The sequence below is a fragment of the Eublepharis macularius genome, chromosome 1 (genome assembly GCF_028583425.1).
Source record: "Eublepharis macularius isolate TG4126 chromosome 1, MPM_Emac_v1.0, whole genome shotgun sequence".
Lineage (NCBI taxonomy): Eukaryota > Metazoa > Chordata > Lepidosauria > Squamata > Eublepharidae > Eublepharis > Eublepharis macularius.
This window is the reverse complement of record NC_072790.1, coordinates 207,288,556-207,312,611: the sequence shown is the minus strand read 5'-3', so window position 1 is coordinate 207,312,611 and position 24,056 is coordinate 207,288,556. Positions and strand designations below refer to the sequence as shown.

The 24,056-nt window shown below is 45.3% G+C and overlaps 1 protein-coding gene across 2 annotated transcripts in view; it reads left to right on the top strand.

Annotated features, from left to right (window-relative positions):
• The window catches only part of FBXO11 (F-box protein 11), a 133,670-nt gene that overhangs the window by 35,214 nt on the left and 74,400 nt on the right, over positions 1-24,056 (top strand). Inside the window, exons 4-5 of one of the 2 annotated variants that reach the window (XM_054985767.1) lie at positions 7,736-7,877; positions 13,701-13,830. In XM_054985767.1, the coding sequence (XP_054841742.1) occupies positions 7,736-7,877; positions 13,701-13,830 (272 nt within the window). Of the gene's footprint in view, positions 1-7,732; positions 7,878-13,700; positions 13,831-24,056 lie in introns of both variants that reach the window. The other variant, XM_054985759.1, reaches the window with a different exon arrangement.

Below are 24,056 nucleotides of genomic sequence, written 5' to 3'. Positions count from 1 at the left end.
GCGGGCTAAAACAAAGCACTTGATTACGCAGGAGCCTGACAAGACTTTGGCACAAAAGGAGTCCCATCCTCCTGAAGTGGAGGTCCTGGACCCACCACGACCTCCATCACCTGGTCTCGGATCCCCATCCCCTTCATCATCTGAGGAAGAGGGAGAGATTTTGAGAGAGCAATCAACCAGACAAAGCTACCATTCTGGCCGATGGAACCGCTGCTGTTCGCACAGTTGCTCTCCATGATACCATCGGTAGTTCTCTTCACACTGCGGAGTGGATGTTGGCGAGCCCTTCTATACTGTGTCCCTTTTTTCTGTGGGATCCCACTCGGAACAGGGGAGACCACATTCCATCCGGGGAGAGTCAGCAATGGCCTTCCAGTTGCAGATTCAGAATCGGAGCTATGCAACAAAGGGGATAGCCCGAGCAGACCTTCGGAACGCTCCCCTGATGAGAACCTGGGTGAGACCGGCGAGATCTCCCCTACTGATGACTTTTGTTCCTACTCAGAACTGCTTTTGAGGATGGTGAAGGCTCTGGAGATCAACATCACATCAACTGATCCAAAGTCTAAGGATAAAATTCTCCATCACCTGTATTTCGGAACTTCTTCTAGCATCACCTTCCTGATCATCGAGAAGTTCATGGAAATGATGACCTCCCTGTCTGAGAAACCAGCCTCCAGCACCTCTACAACAAAGAAGGCTGAGGCTCTTAACAAAATCAAAGATGAGACCTGTACGCCGCCATGATGGGGGCATATAAAATTTTCTTATGGGACAGAGAGGCTTCCGGAAGAACAGAAACTTCTGGCGAAGTTCATCAGAGAGGAGACACTTTACCTCACTCAGCACCAGATCAATGCAGGCAGAAATGCAGTGGATTCTGTGACAAGAGCCTTAATGTCTTCCATTGTTTTGAGGCATAATGTGTCAGCTCCACAGTGCTGCCTGTTGACACCAGGAACAAGGTGGAGGACTTACTCTTCAAGGGCAATACCTCGTTCTCTGAAAAAACAGACGAGAACCTCTCACAAAAGCGAAAGGACTGACAGACCGCTAGGTCATTCTCCTGTTGACTTCGCAGGGAACCAACAAATCCCAGTTCAAGCAGCAATACTACAAGGGGAGACAGTATCGGTACCAACCCTACCAGGCATACCCGTATCCACAACATTGCCCTTACCAGGCTAACCAAGGGACCTTTTCCAAGCAAAAAGCACCACATAGGTCCAGGCATAGCTCACAACCACAATCTGGGAAGGAACCGTGGCATTGCCAGAAGCAATTCTGACTGGGCCTGGACGGGGTGACACCCTTTGGCAATAGACTTTGCACCTACTATTCGGCTTGGTGCCTCATCACCTCTGATGTATGTGTGTTGGACATAATTAAGTTTGGGTATAAAATTGAATTTTAGTACTTACCATGTCTGCATCTTCCTGGTGATACTAATCCTCTCTCTCAAGGTGAGCTGTTGGAGGAACTACATGCACCGGTAGGCAAAGGAGCTGTTTAGCAGGTGCCAGCTCAGGATGGGCAGTTGGGCTTCTATTCAGAGTTCTTCCTAGTGGAGAAAAGAGATGGGGGTTTAGGCCCGTATTGGATTTGAGAAAGCTCAAGAGTACATAAAGTTGCAAAAGTTCAGGATGACCACACTGGAGGTGGTGATGACACTGTTACCCCCCAGCTCACGGTTCACTGTGATTGATTTAAAGGATGCGTATTTTCATATTTCTATCCATCCTTCACACCAGAAGTACCTGAGATTTGTTTGCACAGGCAATGCATATCAGTACCAAGTGTTACCCTTTGGGCTCTCCTTAGCCCCAAGGGTATTTACCAAATGCATGGCAGTAGTCGTGGCACACCTGAGGACCCTCAGCTGCTCCATATACCCTTACTTGCATGATTGGTTAATCTCAAGACTTTCTGAATATGACCTTGTCAGGCAGGTGAACCTGACTCTATGTACTTGCACAGAACGTGGCTTGATCATAAATCATAAGAAGTCTAAAGTGACTCCCAACAAGAGAGTGCGGTTCATAGGTGGCATTCTAGATGCCTCTTTGAACAGGCCATTCCTACCGCCAGAGAGAGCTCAAAAAATTAAAGGCCTGATTGGGACATTCTTGAGAAACAGATATCAATCTGCCAAGAGAATACAAACGTTACTGGGCCTTATGGCCTCAACTACAGCCATAATCTCCGTGGCTAGACTACGCATGAGGGAGCTACAATTGTCATTTAATTCGGTCTTCTGTGCAGTAATTCATGCACAAGAAAAGAAATTTTCTATCCCCAGATCGGTACTTAAGAGTCTCCTCTGGTGGTTGTCCAATGTGAACCTGATGGAGGGCATTCCGTTCGGCTCAGTTTGTACTGATATTACTGTTACCACAGATGCCTCTTTGTCAGGTTGGGGAGCACATTGTGAAAGCCTTACAGCTCATGGTGCCTGGGACTGGGAGGAAAGGTGCTTACACATCAACACGTTGGAGCTGAGGGTAGTTTATTATGCCTTAATTTCCTTTTCAGATATGGTCATAGGCAAACATGTAACGGTGCTGACAGACAATTGTACAGCGATGTTTTATATCAACAAACGGGAACAACTTCCCGGTCGTTATGCCTTGAGGCCATAAAACTGTGGGAATGGGCCCTCAAGCACAATGTCCACTTGCACGCGGACAATGTCATTGCAGACAAGTTGAATAGGATAGGCACAAATACACACGAGTGATCTCTCACAGATTAGTACCTTGCACCTGTTTTTCAACAGTGGGACCGACCAGAGGTAGACCTTTTTGCCACAGGAGAGAACAAAAAGGCACCATTGTTTTGCTCCTGGGGAGGTCTCGAAGCCAACTCCCTGGGAGATGCTTTTCAAATCACATGGTCAGGGAGCCTTTTTTACGCTTTCCCTCCTATACCTCTGATTGCCAGAATGCTAGGCAAGATGCAGGCAGATGGGTCAACAGCCATAGTAGTAACACCCTTCTGGCCAAGACAACCTTGGTTTTACCGGTTGTACCAGATGTCCAACCAGACCTTCCACCGGTTACCTCAGGAACTGGACCTGATCATGTGCCAGAGGGTGCTCCACCATGCAGTAGACAAACTCAAACTGATGGTGTGGTTGTTGAAACAGTGAGATGTTTCTCGGCAGGAGTGACTGAAGTGTTGCTTAATGCCAAACATCTGTTTACAAGGCAGTCTTATGCACGCAAATGGAGGAAATTTTCTGATTGGTTATCAGAAAGAGGGGTTGATCCGATCAGTTGTCCCTTACCCATTGTTCTGGAGTTTCTTCTGGAGCTGAAGAGGTCAGGACTGTCTCTCTAATCTGTAAAGGTTTACTTGGCTGCTATCTCGGCCTTTTACGAACCTGTTGACACGAAAACGTGTTCACATTACACTTCAAAACTGTTTTTGAAAGGCTTAAGGAACATGTTTCCCCCAGCGGGGAAGATAGTACCACAATGATCTCTACAACTTGTACTGACCAAATTGATGTCAAAGCTATTCAGACCCCTAGCTGCATGTCAGGTGAGGACACTGACTGAAGGTAGCACTATTAGTAGCAGTGACCTCAGCCAGGAGGGTCAGTGAACTAGCTACACTGTGTATATTCCTGAAGATTCACTCAGACAGGGTTACCTTTAGACCAAGGTTGAACTTTTGCCTAAGGTAGTATCAAAATTTCATGTGTCACAAGATATTTCACTGCCAATCTTTTTCCCAAATAACTCAGACGAGGCAGAAAGGGCCTTGTACTCCTTAGATGTTTGGAGAGCGATATTGTTCTGTCTGGACCTCACAAAGGAATTCAGGTTAGATAGACACCTTTTTGTGTGCTTTGCTGGTCCTAAAAAAAGGGGAAAGGGCTAGTGTGCAGACTATTTCATGGTGGGTGGTATAAGCCATTAGACTGTGTTATCAGAATGCCAATCTACCTTGTCAACTGGACGTGCATGCACACTCCACTAAGTTGCAGGTGACGTTGGTGGCACTCCTGTCAAGAGTTCCACATCTAGACATCTGCATAGTGGCAACTTGGTCGTTGGCAGATACTTTCGTGAGACACTACGCCCTAGACATCCTCGATAGAAGGGAAATGGTAGTGGGCACAGCAGTACTGCAATCAATTTTTCATTGAAGTGCAAGCTCCACCGCCCAGGTAAGAAGCTTGTTAAACTTCCATGTGGGACTGCATCAGAAGACCGATAATGAAAACAGAGATGCACTTGCCTGTAACTGTTGTTCATTGAGGTCTTCTGTGCAGGCACACATCCCTCCCTCCCTCCTTCCCCGCTGTATGCTCATATTGTTACTGAGGAGTTGGGTGGCAAAAGAGGAACTGAGGGCGGAGGGTGCTGTGCTTCCCCGATATAGGCTGTTTGGGTGGGAAAACAGCCACAGCTGCGCCATGAGAGGCGTTGGGTGCCCTCTAGTGGTTTAAAAATTAAAGCTACAGAACCTCTGATTGACAGGCCTGCGCATGCACAGTCCTGTGTGTGTCTGCACAGAAGACCTCAATGAATAACAGTTACAGGTAAGTGCAATTCTGTTTTTTTTAATCTTACGAAATAACCTTTCTTATCTTATAAATAATCATGCATATAATAATCTGTATATTTGGATTTCTTGTAAAGTTAGCTTTTTGCAGATGCCTTATATGTGGTTACAAAAAAGTAAAATTCTTCCTAACCACCAACTCTTTTTATATGCCCATAGATCTTGTCCACCTCTGGTTGCCTGTGGAGATAAGAAAGGCTAACCCAGATTCTTAAAAAGAGAGATCATAATTGAGATTTTTTTTTTCATTTTAGACTGTAGGAAGCAACAGAAGTGTAAGGCCTATGCTACATAATGCTAACCTTGATCACTTCCTTCTGAATGCTAGTAGACTTTTCTGAACATCTTGGAGTTGATCCACATTAAAGAATCTACTTTTTCTTAATAAGCAGAGAAATAGGAGTTCTAATGTCATTGCTTGTGTAATTAAATTATTCAAGATGTCTTTCTATATTACTAAAAGTTAACCAAAATTATGTGACAGGTAGAATCTAAAATTCTCCCAGCCTAGTTTTACATTGACATTTAATGCAGTCTACTTTATTAAGTTAAAATTGTTACCTTAATATCAAGGGCATTCAAAATTCTGGACACTTAAATATGTTCTTCATTAGAATAACTTAACCTTCTAATTCGGTAAAGAGTTGTGAAGTGTAAAACTCATCGCTTAGATAATAAGTTGATGGTATTTTAAGACTGCAGGATAGATTTATTTAAATCAACCAATTTAAAATCACCAAGAAAATCAATCACTTTCTTTGATTTTAATCAAGTTTCCTATTTTGATATTCATATTTATGTAAAGGGTCCATGTACTATCTGGTTGCTGAAGTAAGTAACATACTAATTTTACATCTAAATGAGCCTTTTTACACTTCAGGAGCAATCCAGATCTTTGGATATAGACTCATATACATTTTGCACTACAGAATTATATCTGCTTTGACATGTGACAGCCACAGTCTATAGGATAAAATCACTTACATAAAGGCCAAGACTGGTAAAGAACCATTGGATGCATTGGAATGAAGCTTCAAACAAACATACATAAAATGGTTTGATAAGTATCAAAAATTTCAAAATTAAGAGGTGGCAGTTACTAGGTAAAGTAGTGTTTCTCCATGGGATGTAAATGTCCATGGTGTTGCATTAGTTTGGGAACTGAACACTGTAGAGTTCAAGTAATTGAGAAGGGATAAGTTAGAAATCAGTGATTCACAAATGCACTTGTGCTGGTGAATATTCCTTTTTATCTGGCATGAGCACAATGTTAGGAAGAGTTCCTACCATTCTTCTGAATCTGGAGGAAGACATGGACTCTCTCTCATGCCATGCGAACTTCAGAAATGCTGTAAGGTAGATTTCCTGCTGCTTTCAGCGTGTCTCTGTAGTCTGTGTAAAAAGAAGAGGACCTGGCCTTGCTATAACCTGTGGGGAGGGGTGGCTTCTCAAGATGCCATGCTGATGTTTGGAGTCATTTGGAAAATAGTAGGACTTCTTGCTGTTTACTGAATGATCTGAGGCTTAGTGCAAGAGAACTTGAGGAGAAGAGCACAGTTTTACTCCCTGCAGATGTGTTGGGCCTCTGTCATCTAGTGAGGCTTCAGGTGCCATTTGGATCGCCAGAGCAGGATCCCCTGTAATTTGTGTTGGTTACAGTACTTAAGGTCAAACATGTTTCCCTTTATGATTCTCTTTTATGTAGGAAAACAGCCTTTAATTCAACTGCACTGATAGATTAACATGAGTGTCTTAAGAGTGTGTAGACTTTAACAAGATTGTCAGTGCAATCATAAAATCATTTTTCTGGGGGTAAGTCCTACTGAACAGACTTGAGTAGGAATCTGAGTAGAACTGCTTAGGATGGCTCTTTGTATGCATTAAATTCAGATCTTCTAACCTAGATTATTTTTAAATGTGCATAATGATAGAATTTTTAAAATTCTTCTGCATTTTATCTGTGATCACTTGATTAAATGAGCTTGTATATTACAAAATCAAAAAGAGTCCAGTAGCACCTTTAAGACTAACCAACTTTATTGTAGCATAAGCTTTCGAGAATCACAGTTCTCTTCGTCAGAACTGTGATTCTCGAAAGCTTATGCTACAATAAAGTTGGTTAGTCTTAAAGGTGCTACTGGACTCTTTTTGATTTTGCTACTACAGACTAACACGGCTAGCTTCTCTGTATATTACAAGAACTTCAGCATGCATGTTTGACAGTGCAATCCTAACAAGAGTTACTCCAGTCTAAGATCTTTGATTTCATTGGGCTTAGACTGGAGTAGCTGTTCTTAGGATTGCACTGCGAGTTAAGTGTTAAGAACTTACAGTTTAACAAAAACGATAGCTCCTTTTAGAGGGGGGAAAGCCAGTTCTTATATTTTCTTTCTCTTCCTTATTAAAGTATCACAACAGAACAAAAATAGTCTAAGCTTTCATACCCATAGCTCACTGATTTTAAAAATTAGTCCTATTGCTTATCAGTGAATAGGCCTCTCCTATCATCCATCTACACTACCTCAGCCCATCTGTACTACATCAAGTTTGGAGTCCTAGAGTTGTAAAGGGCATTATATGTTATCCAGTCCAATTCTTGTCTCTCAAGTAAATCTAAAGCTAGATAATCCTAGATGGTTATCTTGCCTCAATAAGGGAGAGCTTCCTCCAGGCTCCATTGCTGAGCTATTCTTAAGAATTTGTTCTGAATGTTCTGCAGAAATGCACCCCACTGTAACTTAAGCCCATTAGATCTAATGACAAGAGTACATGTGTATATTTAAATACAAAACATGAATGAAATGGATTTTTGTCCAGCTCTTATGCTTCATAATTTATTTATTTATTTTGTTGGATTTATATCCCGCCCACCACAAGCAGGCTCAGGGTGGGTCACAACATCATAAAAAACCACAATTTAAAATACAATTAAAAACAGTTAAAATAATAAAAAATAAAATAAAATCAACAGATCTCATTAAAAAGTGGAGTGGAACAAAGCAAAACAGGCAATGAACCAGCAGGATAGTTCTGTTTCAACCAGTTCATAAAGCACATAATTTATGAGAGGAGTACCAAAAGGCCATGGTCTGTCTTTTTGGAAGTGCTGTAGGTAGGTTAGGAACATCAATAATATTATCTGTGTTTTATGTTTTAATAGCAGCACCTGCAGAACAGTATCTCCAAGAGAAGTTGCCAGATGAAGTAGTTCTGAAAATATTTTCTTACTTACTGGAGCAGGATCTTTGTAGAGCAGCTTGTGTATGTAAACGCTTCAGTGAGCTGGCTAACGATCCTATTTTGTGGTAAGTGAAAATATATTCTGATTATCCTGAAATATATTGCAGATGGGAAACACAATAGAAAATTGAATTTCTGGTTAAGTGTTCTAATTAACTTGAATGAGAACAGGTACTTGAATTGCATAAGAAGCTGTATAATGGTGCAACTTTTGGGGGAGAGGTATATGAATGTTTTAGATATGCAGCCTGTCTCAGAATTTGGTCTGTGTGGAGTTTAAATTGTATCTGCTGTCTTCTATAGAAACTAAGTTGTACTCTGGTGATTGTGGAAATACACTTGAAAAATAGGCAGATTTGGTTGGCAGATGTTCACGAATTAAATTTTCTGTGCTCTGCATGACTGACCTCTTTTCACTATTTTCAGTTGTAGCTGCACTGGAAGCCTCACTCTCTATATTTAGTCTGTAGACTTTTTCTACCACTACATCATTCTTAGGCAATCCCTTCCTCCCCCCACCCAAACTCAAATATCTGATTCTGTATGCATCTCATATTTGTCTCTTGTTACACTTGCCTGCCCTATCTTTGTTCTTGCCTTTTGCTCCTTTTGTTTTCTTTTGTTTTCTTTGTTGTTTGGTGAAATTTACAATGTAAGTTTCTCAGTGCTGATTGTACCTTAGAAATTATTACGTTGCTGCTACTCAGTGTTGTACATGCATAGTTTATGGACTCTGACTACATTCATAATTATTAACATAGTTCTGTTATACTAGAGATTGTACTTGTCTTCTGTTTAGTAACTTGGAAAGTAAAACAAAGAATTTTCAAACAATAGTTGTGAGTTCACTATGTGGTATGATGGTTAGAGTGTTGTACATGTTTGAATACTCATTGTGCTACAAAAGCTTGCTAGCTTACTAGTTGATCTAGGGCCAGTCCATAACTCTCAGCCTAACCTACCTCACAGAGTTAATGTGTGGATAAAATTGAGGAGAGGAAACTATATAAATCTCTTTGGGGGAAAAAGTGGAGTACAAATGGAGTAACTAAATACAAATGCTTTTGAAAAGTGTTTCTGGTTATGTCTGAAATTGGCTTCAGTGAACTTGCTCATCAAGATACTAGGTAGGTAAAGGTAGTTCCCTGTGCAAGCGCCGAGTCATTAGTGACCCATGGGGGAACATCACATCACAATGTTTTCTTGGCAGACTTTTTACGGGATGGTTTGCTATTGCCTTCCCCAGTTATCTACACTTTACCCCCAGGAAAATGGGTACTCATTTTACCAACTTCGAAAGGATGAAAGGCTGAGTCAACCTTGAGCCGACTATTTGAACCTGGCTTCCGCCAGGATCGAACTCAAGTCATGAGCAAAGCTTGGGCTGCAGTACTGCAGCTTACTGCTCTGCTCCATGGGGCATCAAGATACTGCCACCTTCTTTTTAATCATGAGCAAGCTGCTTTTTTACTTTCCACTTCTTCTACTCTTGGTAAGCAAGGTTGGAAGTGCGCATCAGAGCACTCTTGCATCCTGAGTAAAATTGGTTGTACTTGAATAAAATAGACTGGGAGGACAGACTGTTTGTCTTGCATTTAACAAACAGAGTTCCATTGAATTCAACGAATGGATTGCTCATGTGATCAATCTAACTGTGATGTTCAGACCTCACTGCTTCATTCATTTGGCCTCCAAAGTGGTTAAGCTCGTTATAGGCCATCGAGAAAGCTGAAATTTTGGCATACATGTGGCCCAAGTCCAACTACTTACATTTGAAATGGCACATTTTTACCTAGGACTCAAGTCCTATGTACTGTATATTTAGAGGCCAGCATTCCAGCACAGAACAAGCCAAGCCATCTTGAGTTATGAGGATTTCATTGCCTTGGCAGCCTTAAGTGGGTAGGAGGGGGAACTTACATTAGCAGCCAGAACATGCATCTGTATTTGCAGAATACAAGCTTCATGTGTTTAGTATCCTACTATATAAAAGGCGAAGCATATTCAAGACAGTTCACTTCCTACCCTGGTGTGCCACCAGAGGACATTACTGTGGAGGGAAACCCAGATGAGGCAGCCAGACCTCCATAGAGTGCACCACGGCGGGAAGCCCAGGCTGAGATCAGGTGTGGAGCAAGCGGCAATGGCCGTCCTCCATCTTCACCCAGCTGGGATCAGGAGCAGAGCAGGTGGCAATGTGGGCCCCCCCCCCGCTTTCACCCAGCTGGGATCAGGAGCAGAGCAGGTGGCAATGCCTGCCCCCCGCCTTCACCCAGCTGGGATCAGGAGTGGTGACAGTAGAGAGAGAATCACGAGAAGCAATAACGTATCAAAGTATTGTGATGTTCTAACGAAATAAAGTGCTATTACAACAATTACAAAATAATTAACTTGTTCTTATTTCATCTGTGCACAATTTACCATCAACATAACCAGTACACGCAATCTTCCCACCTTCGGACCTATACATAAAGTGCTAGTGCATTCAATACAATTGATGAACAGTCATTTAACAACATTCAATATTGCTTTTGGTAAACAATTCTTGATATAAGGTGCATAAAGTCCATCAATGCCAATTGTAGGTCAAGGTGTACAGGATGTAAAGGAAACCATCTAATGGGCTGACCAGTTCGCTATAGGTCCCGTTTCAGTTCTTTATCAAAGATAGTCAAAAAGCCGACGTCAGTTTCACCATTCCTGAAATCATTCTATTCAATCACTAGTAAGCCAGACGTCAGGTAGTGCTCCTAAGGAAGGCTGATGAAATTGATGTTGGCTTTTTGACCATCTTTGATAAAGAACTGAAACGGGAACTATAGCGAACTGGTCAGCCTGTTAGATGGTTTCCTTTCCATCCTGCACACCTTGACCTACAATCAGCATTGATGGACTTTATACACCTTATATCAAGAATTGTTTACCAAAAGCAATATTGAATGTTGTTAAATGACTGTTCATCAATTGTATTGAATGCACTAGCACTTTATGTATAGGTCTGAAGGTGGGAAGATTGCATGTACTGGTATGTTGATGGTAAATTGTGCACAGATGAAATAAGAACAAGTTAATTATTTTGTAGTTGTTGTAGTAGTACTTTATTTTGTTAGAACATCACAATACTTTGATACAGGATCAGGAGTGGAGCAGGTGGCAATGCCCCCCCTTCACCCAACTGGGATCTGGAGGAAAAGAGGTGACAATGCCTGCTCTCCTTCACCCAGCTGGGATGAGGAGCAAAGCAGGTGGCAATGCCCATCCCCTGCCTTCACCCAGCTGGGATCAGGTGTGGAGAAGGTGGCAATGCCTGCCCTCTCCCTTTTCCCAGCTGGGATCAGGAGGAAAGGAGGTGACAATGCCTGCCCTCGCCTTCACCCAGATGGAGTGAGGAGCAAAGCAGGTGGCAATGCCAGCCCTCCGCCTTCACCCAGCTGGTATCAGGAGTGGATAGGTGGCAATGCCCATACCCCGCCATCATCTAGATGGGATCAGGATCAGAACATTTGGCAATGCACAGCCCCACCTTCACCCAGCCTGGATCCGGAGTGGAGCATGAGGCAATGCCCATTCCCCTTCCCCTAGTCTGAATCAGGTGCAGAGTGAGAGGTAGTGCCAGCCCTCAACTTCACGGGGCAGGGATCAGGAGTGGAGCAGGTGGCAATGCCCGCCCCTTTCACCTGGCCAGGATCAGGCGAGGAGAAGGTAACAATGCCCACCCACCTTTACCCACTCTGGATCAGATGAAGACCAGGGGGCAGTGCCCCCCTCCCATCACCCAGCCTGAATCAGGCGCAGAGTAGGAAGGAATGCCTGTCCTTTCTTCACCCAGCCTACTCCTGCTTCACTCAGCCGGCATCAAAAGTGGAGCAGGTGACAATGTCCCCCCCCCACTTGGCTAGAATCTGGTGCAGAGGAGGTGGCCATGCCTGCCCCCCCCCCGCCATCCGACTGGGATCAGTGATGGAGGAGGGAATGCCTGCCTGCCCTCCCCTTTCTAGAGCCCGTTGTATTTTTCCCTACAACGGGCTTTGTTTCTAGTTAATATATAAACATGCAACTTGATTATATTATACTATTCAGTATATGATTGATCAAATGTTCATAGAGACAGTTAACACAAGATGGAATACTACATTAGCATTTATGCAAGGAGTCGAGCTCCACGTCTCAACGTCCCCTGGGGTTGGGGCTCACCTTCCAAGTTGACCTATGCGTCGGGCCCAGTCCAAAGACACACCACACCCCTGCCATGGAGAGGAGCGAGGTATACAGCACTCTCTCATTCTCTTTGCTGGGGCCATCTTTCTCTCCCTCACTTGCTTGCCTCTCACTCTCTCCTTCAGTCTGTCTTGTCCTCACACTCCCATCTCTCTCCTCCGCTCACATCACCCCGTCTGCTCTGCTGAGCTCAGCTTTATGGGGCCTCCCTAGGGGCATTGCCCGCCCTTCTTCCAGGCTTCCTCCTGTCCGTGAATGCTCGTCTCATTCTCCCGGAGGGATTGCCAGCACCTCTGGCTTGTCAGTGGCTTCCCCAGGGCTCTCTCACTCCCATCCCCTCCCTGATTCATCGGAGTCAGCTTGCAGGGTGGAGCTGGCTGGCCCCCACCACCTGGTGCAGTCTGGTCACTGCGTCAGCGTCTCTCCCTGCCACCCTGCCCTGGTGGACTGGGACGGTGCCGCTTCCGAGGGTGAGCTACCCTTGCTGCTGTTGGTTGATGCTGCCTCTGGCTGCACAGGTGGGGGGAATCCTCCTTGGGCATTGAGGTGGAGCTGGTCTGTTTGGGGTCTTGCACAGCTACCTGCCCTTTGGCCACTTGCTCTTGCCATGTTGCGGAGCTGTTTGGGGTGCAGTGATAGTCTCGACAGCTGTCTGCCCACTACGCTCATCCTTGCTGCTTCCTCTGGGGATCCAATCTCTGAGCCATCATCTGCTGCAGCTCTGGGGGCCCTTCCTGGGGCATTCGCTTCTCATGGAGGTAAGTCTAGGTGGGGAGAGAAGGCCTTCGTCGCTGGGCACAAGAACAAGCAGCAGACTTGCATGGGGAGGGGGGTTCCATGCTTCTTCTTGCCCACTCACTGTGCCAGCCATTTGCCTACAGTGCCACCACCAGCTTGGCTCATACTGGGGGGGGGGGTAGCTCCTGTTTCCTCTACTTGAAGCACCTCAGCTGCCCTGGTTGAAGCAATGACGGCTGCTCAGGCTCACGCTCCCCTCACAGCAGTGGTGTTACAGGCCTTGCTCCTGTGCCAACTGTTTACTTTATTGCTTGCCCTCCCCCTGCCCTCTCTTCCCTCTTCCATATTTACAGTTCCTTTTCTCTCTCTCAGGGGGAGGTTAAAAGCCCCCCAACATGATTTTTTCACATTTTCCTGCAAACTAGGGAGGTGGGAGGGTCCCTCAAGTCTGCAGAAAAATCTCTGTTCTCTGTTTATGGCTCCAGTATTTGGATTTAAGGATCTGCAGTTGGGGCCATGTTGAGAATTAGGTAATAATGATTTTAATAGGTAGAATATGTAGTTATTGTGAAGAAAAGTAAAAACAAGGAAGATCAGCAGTTAGTGGTGTTACGTTCAAATCCTGTTTAGCAAAGTTCTTTGAAGATATACTGAACATGTGCTTAATCCTTTACTCACATCTAGGTCCTTTCCAATTAACACAACATCTAGATACATTGTTAGTCTTCTTTGTTGATGATCCTCAAACTGCCTGTTCAAATGTGCAGTTCTTTTGTTGGCTGCCACAGTTCAATGTGAAGCAGGGACTGTTAGAGAAACTTAAACCATGTTGCAAGTACAAAACTGTTTTATGAAACATGTAATGCTGCTAATTTTGTAAATTCTATTCAAGTACATTTACAAATTTGTCTTTTGTATATCTTTATGATCAGGAAACGACTCTATATGGAAGTATTTGAGTATACACGTCCAATGATGCACCCTGAACCTGGGAAATTTTATCAGATTAATCCAGAAGAGTATGAGCACCCAAATCCTTGGAAAGAGAGCTTTCAGCAACTGGTAAAAACGTCTTCTTAAAAACTTTTTGTCAATATTATTATGTGTTGTTTACAATGCTTCAGTTGCTGAAAGAGCAAGGAGAAATGTGGGAATTTACTTTCAGTCTTCTCTCGGGGTTTCTTGACCACTTCTACTTTTCTTTCTCCCATCTGTTTCCTCTTTGTTTTATTTTTAGAATGTCATCACTGTTAATGATAGGATGTTTTGGAAGTCTTTCATTCATTGGGTTGCCATAGGTCAGAGGCAACTTGACAGCACATAACGCACACACATCACTGAGATCCCAGTTCACCCATTAGTGTAATATTTCAGTCCCTTAGGATTCCCAATACAGTCTACATAAATGCTAGGAGATTTTTGTGGGTGATAGGTGGGGAGGGTGGTGTTTGAGGAGGATGTGATTCAATTCCACATGATGCTCTAGGAATTTCGCTTAATCTCTATGGTAAATTTCATTAAGACTAGGGGAATTTCATAGAGCAGAACTGTGGAAGCCATCTTGTTTTCTCTATTCAATGAGGGCAAGAGAGCGAGGCTATGGGCCAGCAATTTCCCATTGGGCCAGGGCACTTGAGAAGCCTATCTCCTTCACTGCTTCAAATCATCCTCCCAAGTTACAGCATTGAAGATTCCTCACCTCTTTATGCATAGTTTCCCCCGCCCCCCATCTCCTCTTATTCTCACAAACAAGATTATTTCCTGTTTTAAATAGGAAATAATTTCAAGTGAGTTGGTCTGCAATAGAAGAGCAAGATTTGAGTCCAGTAGCACCTTAGAGACCAACAAGATTTTCCAGCTTTTGAGAGTCCCTTTGTCAGATGTGAGTAGCAATGGAGATCTTTGAGCCCTTATATGTTTAACTGTCAAAAACTAATGCCATGGAAAACCTTATTGGTCTTTAAGGTGCTACCAGACGTAAAATTTGTTTGAGAGTTTTGTATATGTTTCCATGAAATAATTACCAGAGAGTGATCTGCACACACACACACTGGGGTGAATCTTAACATCTTGCCATGATTGTTGGTGAAACAAGAAAACATGTAATCTTGAATACAAATTAGTAGGTATAGAGTATAAAGTAAAATCTTTGGGGTTTAGCCATCTCCAAGCATTCAGTAGTTGAAAATAAACTGCATCATGCATACTGCCTCAACCATGAGAAGGAAAGAAGGTTCTTCTTTCTACTGTACTAAGAATAAGTATGTAAATTGTGTTTATGTACTTATTCTTAGCACAGTAGAAAGTAGAACTCGTATTAACTTACAATTCCTGATAGAGGCAGTGTATATGATGTTGTTTATCTCAAGCAGTTGATCTGAGAATGTCAGAATACTTTCTGTAGCACCTTTAAGACTAACCAAGTTTATTGTAGCACGAAAGCCAGCTGGGTGACCTTGGGCGAGTCACAGTTCTCTGGAGCTCTCTCAGCCCCACCCACCTCACAGGGTGATTGTTGTGGGGTAATAATACTTTGTAAACTGCTCTGAGTGGGCATTAAGTTGTCCTGAAGGGGGGTATATAAATCAAATGTTGTTGTTGTTGTTGTTGTTATTATTATAAGCTTTCGAGAACCACAGCTCTCTACGTCAGAGAGACACAAGAGAGCTGTGGTTCTCGAAAGCTTATGCCACAATAAACTTGGTTAGTCCTAAAGGTGCTACAGGACTCTGTTATTTTGCAACTACACGGCTAATTCCTCCAGAATATTTTTAAAGCATTATGGCTGTGCAAAGGCCAGCTCAAAACTATATCAGCAGTCCCTTGGGAAAATAGAGAATAAAAGACAAAGTTAAGATTTTTCTGGTCAGTGGAGGATATGATAAGGTGGGAACTTCAGTGGCCTACATTATCGTTCTGTGTATTCTATATCTTTTTTCTACACATAACAAGAAGTAGTTTTGCAAGATAAGCAAATATATAGTAATTTGCCTAATTGCAATAGTTCAGGAAGTTTTCTTTAGAATTATTTTTTGTTTTTGTATGGAGTGTACACAGTCTTGTTCATGGATCTTCCCAAAGCCATGGTTATTAACACCTTTTCCTGAACCATCATAGTTTCAGCTCTTCCAATAGCTTTTGGTAACTAGTTGTCAATCCTTACACCTTCCCTTTATATGTTTCTTTTTTCTTTTTTGCCTTTCTGGTCTGTGTAATGTAGACAGTAGGTTTGCTGGGAGGGACTTGTTGCACTTAGTGTTCTGTGTAGAGCCTAAGGCACTCTTGGTGCTATTAAATATCACTAGAGTCATTGGCCAGGAAGGGAAAGAGAAAACAGTAGAATGCATGTAGACTGTCACAGAGTTTGTGCACAGTTAGGATCAAGTAAAATCTACCTTATCTTTGAAGTGGAAGTTACTCAGATCACTGAATGAGGAGAGAGGTTTTGGGCCAGATGGAATGGACCTTTGGACACTTACTGTGAAGGGTCCTTCTCCTCTGAGGAAAGGAGGACATCTGGAAGTTTCCCTTCATCCAGTCAGGGAGGCAGGAAGTTCATTGTTTTCTTTCTCTTTCCTATTGGCAGTTGGAACACCCCTTCTTCCAGTTCGGGTGACTCCATATAGCAGTAGTCTCTCATTAATTAGCATAGGTCAGTCTACCTCTATTTTCTGTGTCAGGACAACCTGTTGTAGAAAACAGATAACAGACTTGAAGCAGAAGGAGAGTTACACTTAAAAGGAAACAGCAGCACAAAGTAACAATAAGGCAAGGAACGAAGGACGAGGGACCCAGGAGGGCCGGATATCCTCCTTTCTCCCTCTGAGGCGGAGGACATCTTGGGTGTTTCCCACCGTCCAATCGGGGAGGCAGGAAGTTAAACTTTCTTCCTCTTCCTTTGGTGTGAGTGGGACCACCCTCTCTCCTCAGTTCTTTTCCTGCCTCAGGGGAGAGCAGTTCTCATTAGGATAGCTTAGCTACCTTGATTGACCCTATATCTTTTGTCTCTTCTTATCCTTGTGTCCTTTCCTGTTTGTATGTTCTTTTCCCTTGTCTTTCCTCTCCTGTTAGTCTCCAGTCTGTCCACTTAAAAAAAAAAAAAAAAGAGAGAGAGAGAGAGAGAGAGAGAGGAAAGGGAGAGAAAGGGAGGAAAAACCCCCTCCGGAGTCCGAAGAAGAATGGAGGGACAACCGTGTGAGTCATCCGACTCCGAAGACTCATTCCTGGAAAGGGCTGAGGGCTGTTCCCCGGAGGCCGTCCTCCCGATGGCGGGAACATGCCCGACCGGGTCCGACTCGCCTCAGAGGCTTGATCGGCCCCCCGGCGGAAGAGTGCTCTCAAAAGGAAGACAGCCCGCCAAAAAACGGCCCCGTCTGTCGCAGACGGTGCCGGGAACAGCCGCACAGCAGCAACAAGAAAACGCCGGAACAAGCGCGGCTGCGAGGAGCCCTGTTTCGGCGGGAAGAGCCGCAGCGGCCGCTTTCCCGCCAAACCGCACCATCGCGGTTGCCAACCTCCCGGCGGGAGAAACGCAACCTTCTGCAACACTTCAAGCACAGGGCTCCAACTTTAGCACTCCAGAGACATTCGTAAGTGATTCTACCCCTAATGTTCCCCCTAATATTTTGGAGGCAATCAGATGGTCCCTAAGAAAGGAGCTTTGGTCCATCTGCCAAAATGGGGCCCAAGATTCCTCCACTGCCATTCCGTCCGTAGTCCCAGGCACTTCCCAGGGACATGACGATAAACCCACAGCCTGGCCCACTAAGGCAGCCAAGAAACAGCAGAATAAAACTCCCAGATGGGCAGAGGGGGATTCCTCAATCGATGAGGACTCTGAGGAAGGGGACTTTCTCTCAGAGGAAGAACCAGAACTAGCCCCAGCATTCACTGATCAATCCATTAGGCTGTTCCAAATGGATGATTACAACTACTTACTGTCCAAAACACTGTCAGCACTGGATCTAAAGGAGTCTGACAAAGGGGAGGAGGAGGAGGCTGCCCCACGGGGGACCAAGTCACGACCAAAGGGGAATAGGGAATTTTTCCCCAGGGCTGATAACAACCCCAAAGTTTTTCCTTTCCCTGATTTCTTCGAAAGACAGCTTAAAGCTGAATGGTTAAGACCAGCATCCACCAAGCAGGTCCCTAATATCATGAAAAAGCTGTATGCATTGCCTGACTTTGCCAATGAGCTCTTGCAGGTACCGATCATAGACGCACCGGTGGCAGCACTTCAGTCTCAGGGTCTCCTTTCAGAAGACGGACAAGGCATGATCAAAGATGGTCTTGACAAGAAAGGTGAGGCAATTTTGAAGCGTGCGCACGAGGCCATGGCCACATCCATTAAGGCCTCTGCCATAGCCTCTGCGGTATCCAGGGCGGCTGTGGTGTGGACCAGAAGGCTGATCCAGTTGCTGCCCCAGACCAATAGTAGGCTCTTAGAAGGAGCCAATAGAATACTCAAGGCCTGCACATTTACGGCGGACGCTACTCTAGATTCCCTATCGATGACTTCTAGAGCAATGGCATCTTCGGCCGCGGCACGGCGCATGCTGTGGCTTCGGGTCTGGCAAGCTGACCTTCAAGCAAAACTGATCCTGATGTCCTACTCCTTCCAGGGCGGCAAGCTCTTCGGGGACCAGCTGGAAAAGATCCTTATCGAGACTAAGGACAAAAAGAAGTCACTCCCAAAATCCCTCAAAAGGCCAGAGAAAAGGTACTTTGGCTATCAATCTTTTAGATCCCATCACACTCTACCCAGAAATCGACAGGATCAAAAGCGCAACTGGACGCTCCCCCGAACTCCAGCACGCAGAGGTGCCTTTCATCCCAAATTCAATAAACAGCAGGGATTCCGTGGGGGTAGACAGGACACCGAGGACAAAGGGCAGAGACCCTGACTCGCAAAACGCTCCGGTGGGGGGACGATTACTCAGTTTCCAACAAACCTGGGCAGAGTCCAAGGCGGATGCCTGGGCATTAGAGATTGTCTCCAAAGGCTATGCGATAGAATTCTCTACCTTTCCTCCGGAGCGATTCCTCATCTCACCACTCAAGAAAGACCCCCACAAAAGGAGCATCACAATCCAGGCTATACAACATCTACTGGAGATAGCAGCTGTCGAACCTGTCCCCGAGGAGGAAAGGGGACAGGGAGTTTATTCAATTTTTTTCACGGTACCCAAAAGAAACGGCGACTGGAGGTCCATCCTGGATCTCAAGTACGTGAACAAGTTCATCAAGTTGAGAAGGTTCCGCATGGAAACACTTCGGTCCATTGCAGAAGCACTTCAACAAGGCGAATTTCTTACTTCAATAGACCTGACGGAAGCGTACTTACACGTACCTGTTGCTCCGGCCCATCGAAGATTTCTCAGATTTTGCATACAAGACATCCACTTCCAGTTCAGAGCGATGCCCTTTGGGCTGGCAACAGCTCCCAGAGTATTCACCAAACTTCTAGTGGTACCCGTAGTCTGGCTCAGGGAGAGGGGCTACCAGCTGCATCCTTACCTCGACGACATCTTAATAAGGTCTCCATCACTAGAAACCTCAATCGAGGAGACAAGGTTTATCATTCAAGTGTTGGAGAAACATGGCTTCCTAATCAATAGGTCAAAATGCTCCCTACAGCCGTCACAACGACTGGAACACCTGGGATTCATACTCGACACCAAGAGGGGCTCTCTTTTCCTTCCAAAGGAGAAGCGGATGAAGCTCATCCGGCTAGCGTCCGATGTAATCAAGCGACCGTCATCATCGCTTATGGACCTATCCAAATTAATGGGTCTACTTGTAGCCCACTCAGAAGCCATATACTGGGGCCGTTACCATCTTCGATCCCTGCAGTCGGCACTTCGTCTCTTCCAACTACAAATAGCACACAAAGTCAACCGCAAGATACAGCTCCCTCTACCAGTCAGGGAGAGCTTGCGATGGTGGACCACGGAGAGCAACCTGCGCCAAGGCAAGAGCTTCCTGTCACCTCGGCTGGTTCAGATCTACACAGACGCCAGTCTACTTGGCTGGGGAGCAACACTGGGGGAATATCCAGCCCAGGGGGAATGGACCAATGTAGAAAGAAAACTACCAATCAACGTACTGGAAATGCGGGCGATCCTTCTAGCCCTGAAGTTCTTCAAAGACCAGATAGCTCACAATCATGTCCTAATACGAACGGACAATATTTCAGCGAAGGCATACATCAACAAGCAAGGGGGAACCAGGTCTTCGCGTCTACAACAGGAAGCCGAGAAGATCATCGGCTGGGCGGAAATCAACCTCCAGTCAATACAGGCAGAGCACGTCCGAGGAGTCCTCAACGTCCAAGCAGACTGGTTGAGCAGACAAGCTCTTCACCCGGGGGAGTGGGCCCTGAAGAGGGAGACCTTCCTGTTGGTATCAGAACGCTTCGGACACCCAGATGTGGACCTCTTCGCCTCACACCTAAACAACCAACTACCGAGATTTTTATCCCGGTATTACCATCCTCGAGCCGAGGGGACGGACGCGCTCCACTCTCAGTGGCCAGCGGGACTTCTGTACGCCTTTCCACCACTGCCAACGATTCCGAAGCTTCTGAGAAAGCTGAGGGAGCAGAGAGCGACTCTGATCCTGATCGCGCCCTGGTGGCCGAGAAGACCATGGTTTGCCACTCTGCGCCGCATGTCCATAGCGCCTCCTTTCAAACTCCCAATTCAACCGGACTTGCTACAACAGGGACCCATTTGGCACCCCAGGCCGGCGTGGTGGTCCCTGACCGGCTGGAAATTGAGCGGAGAAACTTCATGCTAGAAGGCTACCCGGCAGAAATAATTACTACATTGCTGGCATCCAGAAAGAGGTCTACTATCAGGATCTACAACTCGGCATGGAAAGCCTTTACACGCTGGTGTAGGCGCAAGAAACTAGACCCTGCTCTACCATCCAAAACTACGATTTTGGGCTTTCTACAGGAAGGACTGGACAGAGGACTACGCCCAGCTATGCTGAAGAAACAGATTGCTGCGTTGGGCACGGTCCTACCAGTGTTGGACGGAATTCCACTGTCCTCACATCCTCATGTCCAAAGATTCCTCAGAGGGGCTACTCTTCTGAACCCGCCAACTGTGCACAGATTCCCGACATGGCGCCTGAATGTGGTGTTGTCGGCGCTCATGAGACCTCCGTTTGAGCCTATTAGGGACATTCAGTTACGATGGCTAAAATTGAAGACCATATTCCTAGTGGCCATCACATCTGCACGCCGTATCTCGGAGATGAGTGCTCTTTCAATTCGTCCTGAACTCTGCATTTTTCATAAGGACAAGGTGGTTCTCCGAACAGATCCAGCCTTCCTGCCCAAGGCATACTCAAAATTCCACAGATCTCAGGAGATCAATCTCCCGTCCTTTTGTCCGAATCCCACTCATGCTAAAGAGCGGGAATGGCATAACCTTGACGTGAGACGGGCCCTCAAGGCGTACATTATTAGGACAGAGTCGGTACGTCAAACCGACACTCTTTTCGTTAACATCTCACGTCCTAAGCTGGGCCACCGCATGTCATCCACGGCGATTGCTTACAGTATAAAGTCCTGTATTCGAGAGGCCTATAAGGCCATGAAGATGGAGGTCCCAAGGGGAATCACGGCACATTCAGCAAGGAGCGCAGCCACCAACGCGGCTCTAAGGAAAAATACTTCAATAGAGGACATTTGTAAAGCCGCCACGTGGTCCTCGGCTTCTACCTTTATCAAACACTATCACCTGCACACGTACGCTTCAGCCGATGCAGCTTTCGGCCGTACAGTACTCCAGCATGTAGTAGAGGACGAAGGATCCATCCCACCCAGGATATAGGGAACTGCTTTGGGAGCACCCAAGATGTCCTCCGCCTCAGAGGGAGAACGGCCCCTTGGATACTCACCGAGAAGGGTCCTTCTCCTCTGAGGACAGGAGGACATCTTGCCCTCCCGGGATCCTCGTCTACTCCAGGCTAGCAGTAGGCTATGTGATCTGTATGTTTTTTCCTTTCACTGATCAGTTGTTCAAATCATTGTGGCATTTTGCTCATTTAATGAGTTACGGCCATTACTGTCGTCAGTTGATAATGTTCTTATGTTTTTTCTTCGTTCTTGTGTTCTATCCTTCTGTTTGAGAGGGACGGTCTTTTCACCCAGTTTAGGGATAGAGAGAAGGAATACTGCTGAGGGGATTTACCCGAACTGAGGAGAGAGGGTGGTCCCACTCACACCAAAGGAAGAGGAAGAAAGTTTAACTTCCTGCCTCCCCGATTGGACGGTGGGAAACACCCAAGATGTCCTCCTGTCCTCAGAGGAGAAGGACCCTTCTCGGTGAGTATCCAAGGGGCCGTTCCTCAGAGGAGAAAGACCCTTCATGGTAAGTGTCCAAAGATCTGTTCTCCCTTTGAGTTGGAGGACATCTTGGGTGCTCCCTAAGCAGTTACTCCTTTTCGGGTGGGTAGTGTTCCTTGTCCTGGATTATGTGCTGCAGTACTCTGCTTTGGAAGGTAGCATCCGCTGAGTTGTACAGATTTAGCTTATAGTGTTTAGTGAGGGTAGAAACAGATGTCTGTGTGGCTGCCTTGCGGATTTCCTCCACTGTTGCATTGTTTGACGGGCCGCATTGGTTGCTGCCTTTTGATGGAATGTGGTGTAATTTCCTTTAGGTTTTTTTGTTGCTTGCCTTGCATGTTTCTGTGATGCAGGTTTTGAGGTTGTTATCAATCATTGTCGCTGACATTTTTCTTTCAGCGCTCGGTGGCGTCACATTAATAAAGAGGAAATCCAATTTTTGATTGACTCTGTCCTGGACAGACACGCCCTGAGGACCCTCCTCGTGTTGAGGTTGTGTCATTCCCTTTCCCTGGCCTGCATGGGATTGGGACAAGAGGATGGCAGATTGATCTCCTATGATCTGTGAAACTTGGAATATGCCTTGAATAGGAAGGTGGGATTCGTACGGAGGACCATGGAGTCCTCCTGATGTATGCATAGATGACGCTTAATTGGCAGATTGCCTAATTCTGAGGTCCTCTGGGCCAGTGTGATGGCTACTAGGATGTTGATAGTCAGCATTAGCCGTTCTTAAGGGTGTGTCCCTTGGAGGCTCAAAAGGAGGCTTGGTCTCCTGCAGTCTCCATATGGGGAGAGCGATGGGCTGTAGGGGGCTTAGGGTTGCTCTCCTCAAGAATCATTAATATGGGAGTGCCTGGATAACTCAAGACCATCTGAGAGTGGTAGCACGAAGGTCAGTGCTGCTACTTGTTTCCTCAGTGTGGCTGGCTTAAGGCCCAAATCCAATCCTTCTGGAGGGGAGCCTGGGACCACACCTGAGATGAAATGTAGGAAGTCAACCTTCTTTCTCTTTGACTATCTGATGAAGATTTTCCAGATGGTGTTACCCATTTTAATAGCTGAACTATTTTTTGGAGGCTAGAAGTATGTTGATTATTCATTGGAAGTATCCAATCTTGATAGGGGTCCCTCTCAACCTCCAGGCAGTCAGTCATGTCCATTCTGGGTGCAGGTGCTAGACTGGACCCTGTTGGGAAAGGTCCGGGATTGATGGAAGAGGAAGAGGGGAGGCCATTTTGAAGCCATGGGCCTCTTGGCCATCGTAGGGGTATCAACATCACCTCTGCCCTGTGTTCCACTATTTTCCATTACAGCTTGGGAATACCTAGAATGGAAAGGAATGCATAGAGCAGACCCCTTGGTCATTGAGCTGTGAGGCATTTGGTCCCTCTGTCTTTTTTTTTTAAAAAAATTATATTTTATTCAACGTTTTCAACAAGAACCAATTAATAACATAGTATATTACATACAACAATCAGAAAAGTACACCTCCTGTTACATGGTTCAATAATACTCAGTTATTTGAGTGGCTGTTGTGTAACAAAAATATATAGGAAAAGCTCTGTTAAACAAAATTTTTCCAGGTTTGGTTACTGCTTAGTGGTGATCCTATTAATGTGCCAACTGGTATCATAAATATGCTAGGGAATAGTAGAGGTCATGTTTCCTGCTTGCATTTGTCATATTTTCATCTTTTGTTAAGTAATCTAGAATTGGGGACCATTGCTCCAGAAGGTGGGATTTATAGTTTTGGTTTTCCCTTTGGGCAAGTTGATCCGAAAGTTTTTCCATTATAAAATGGTCCCAAATTCGGGTTTTCCAATTAGATATTGTCGGTGTGGATTTTTGTTCCAATTAGAAGCTATAGTTTTGCAATCGCTAATAATGTGAGCATTAGATTTATTCTGATTTTTGGAATCCTTGGATC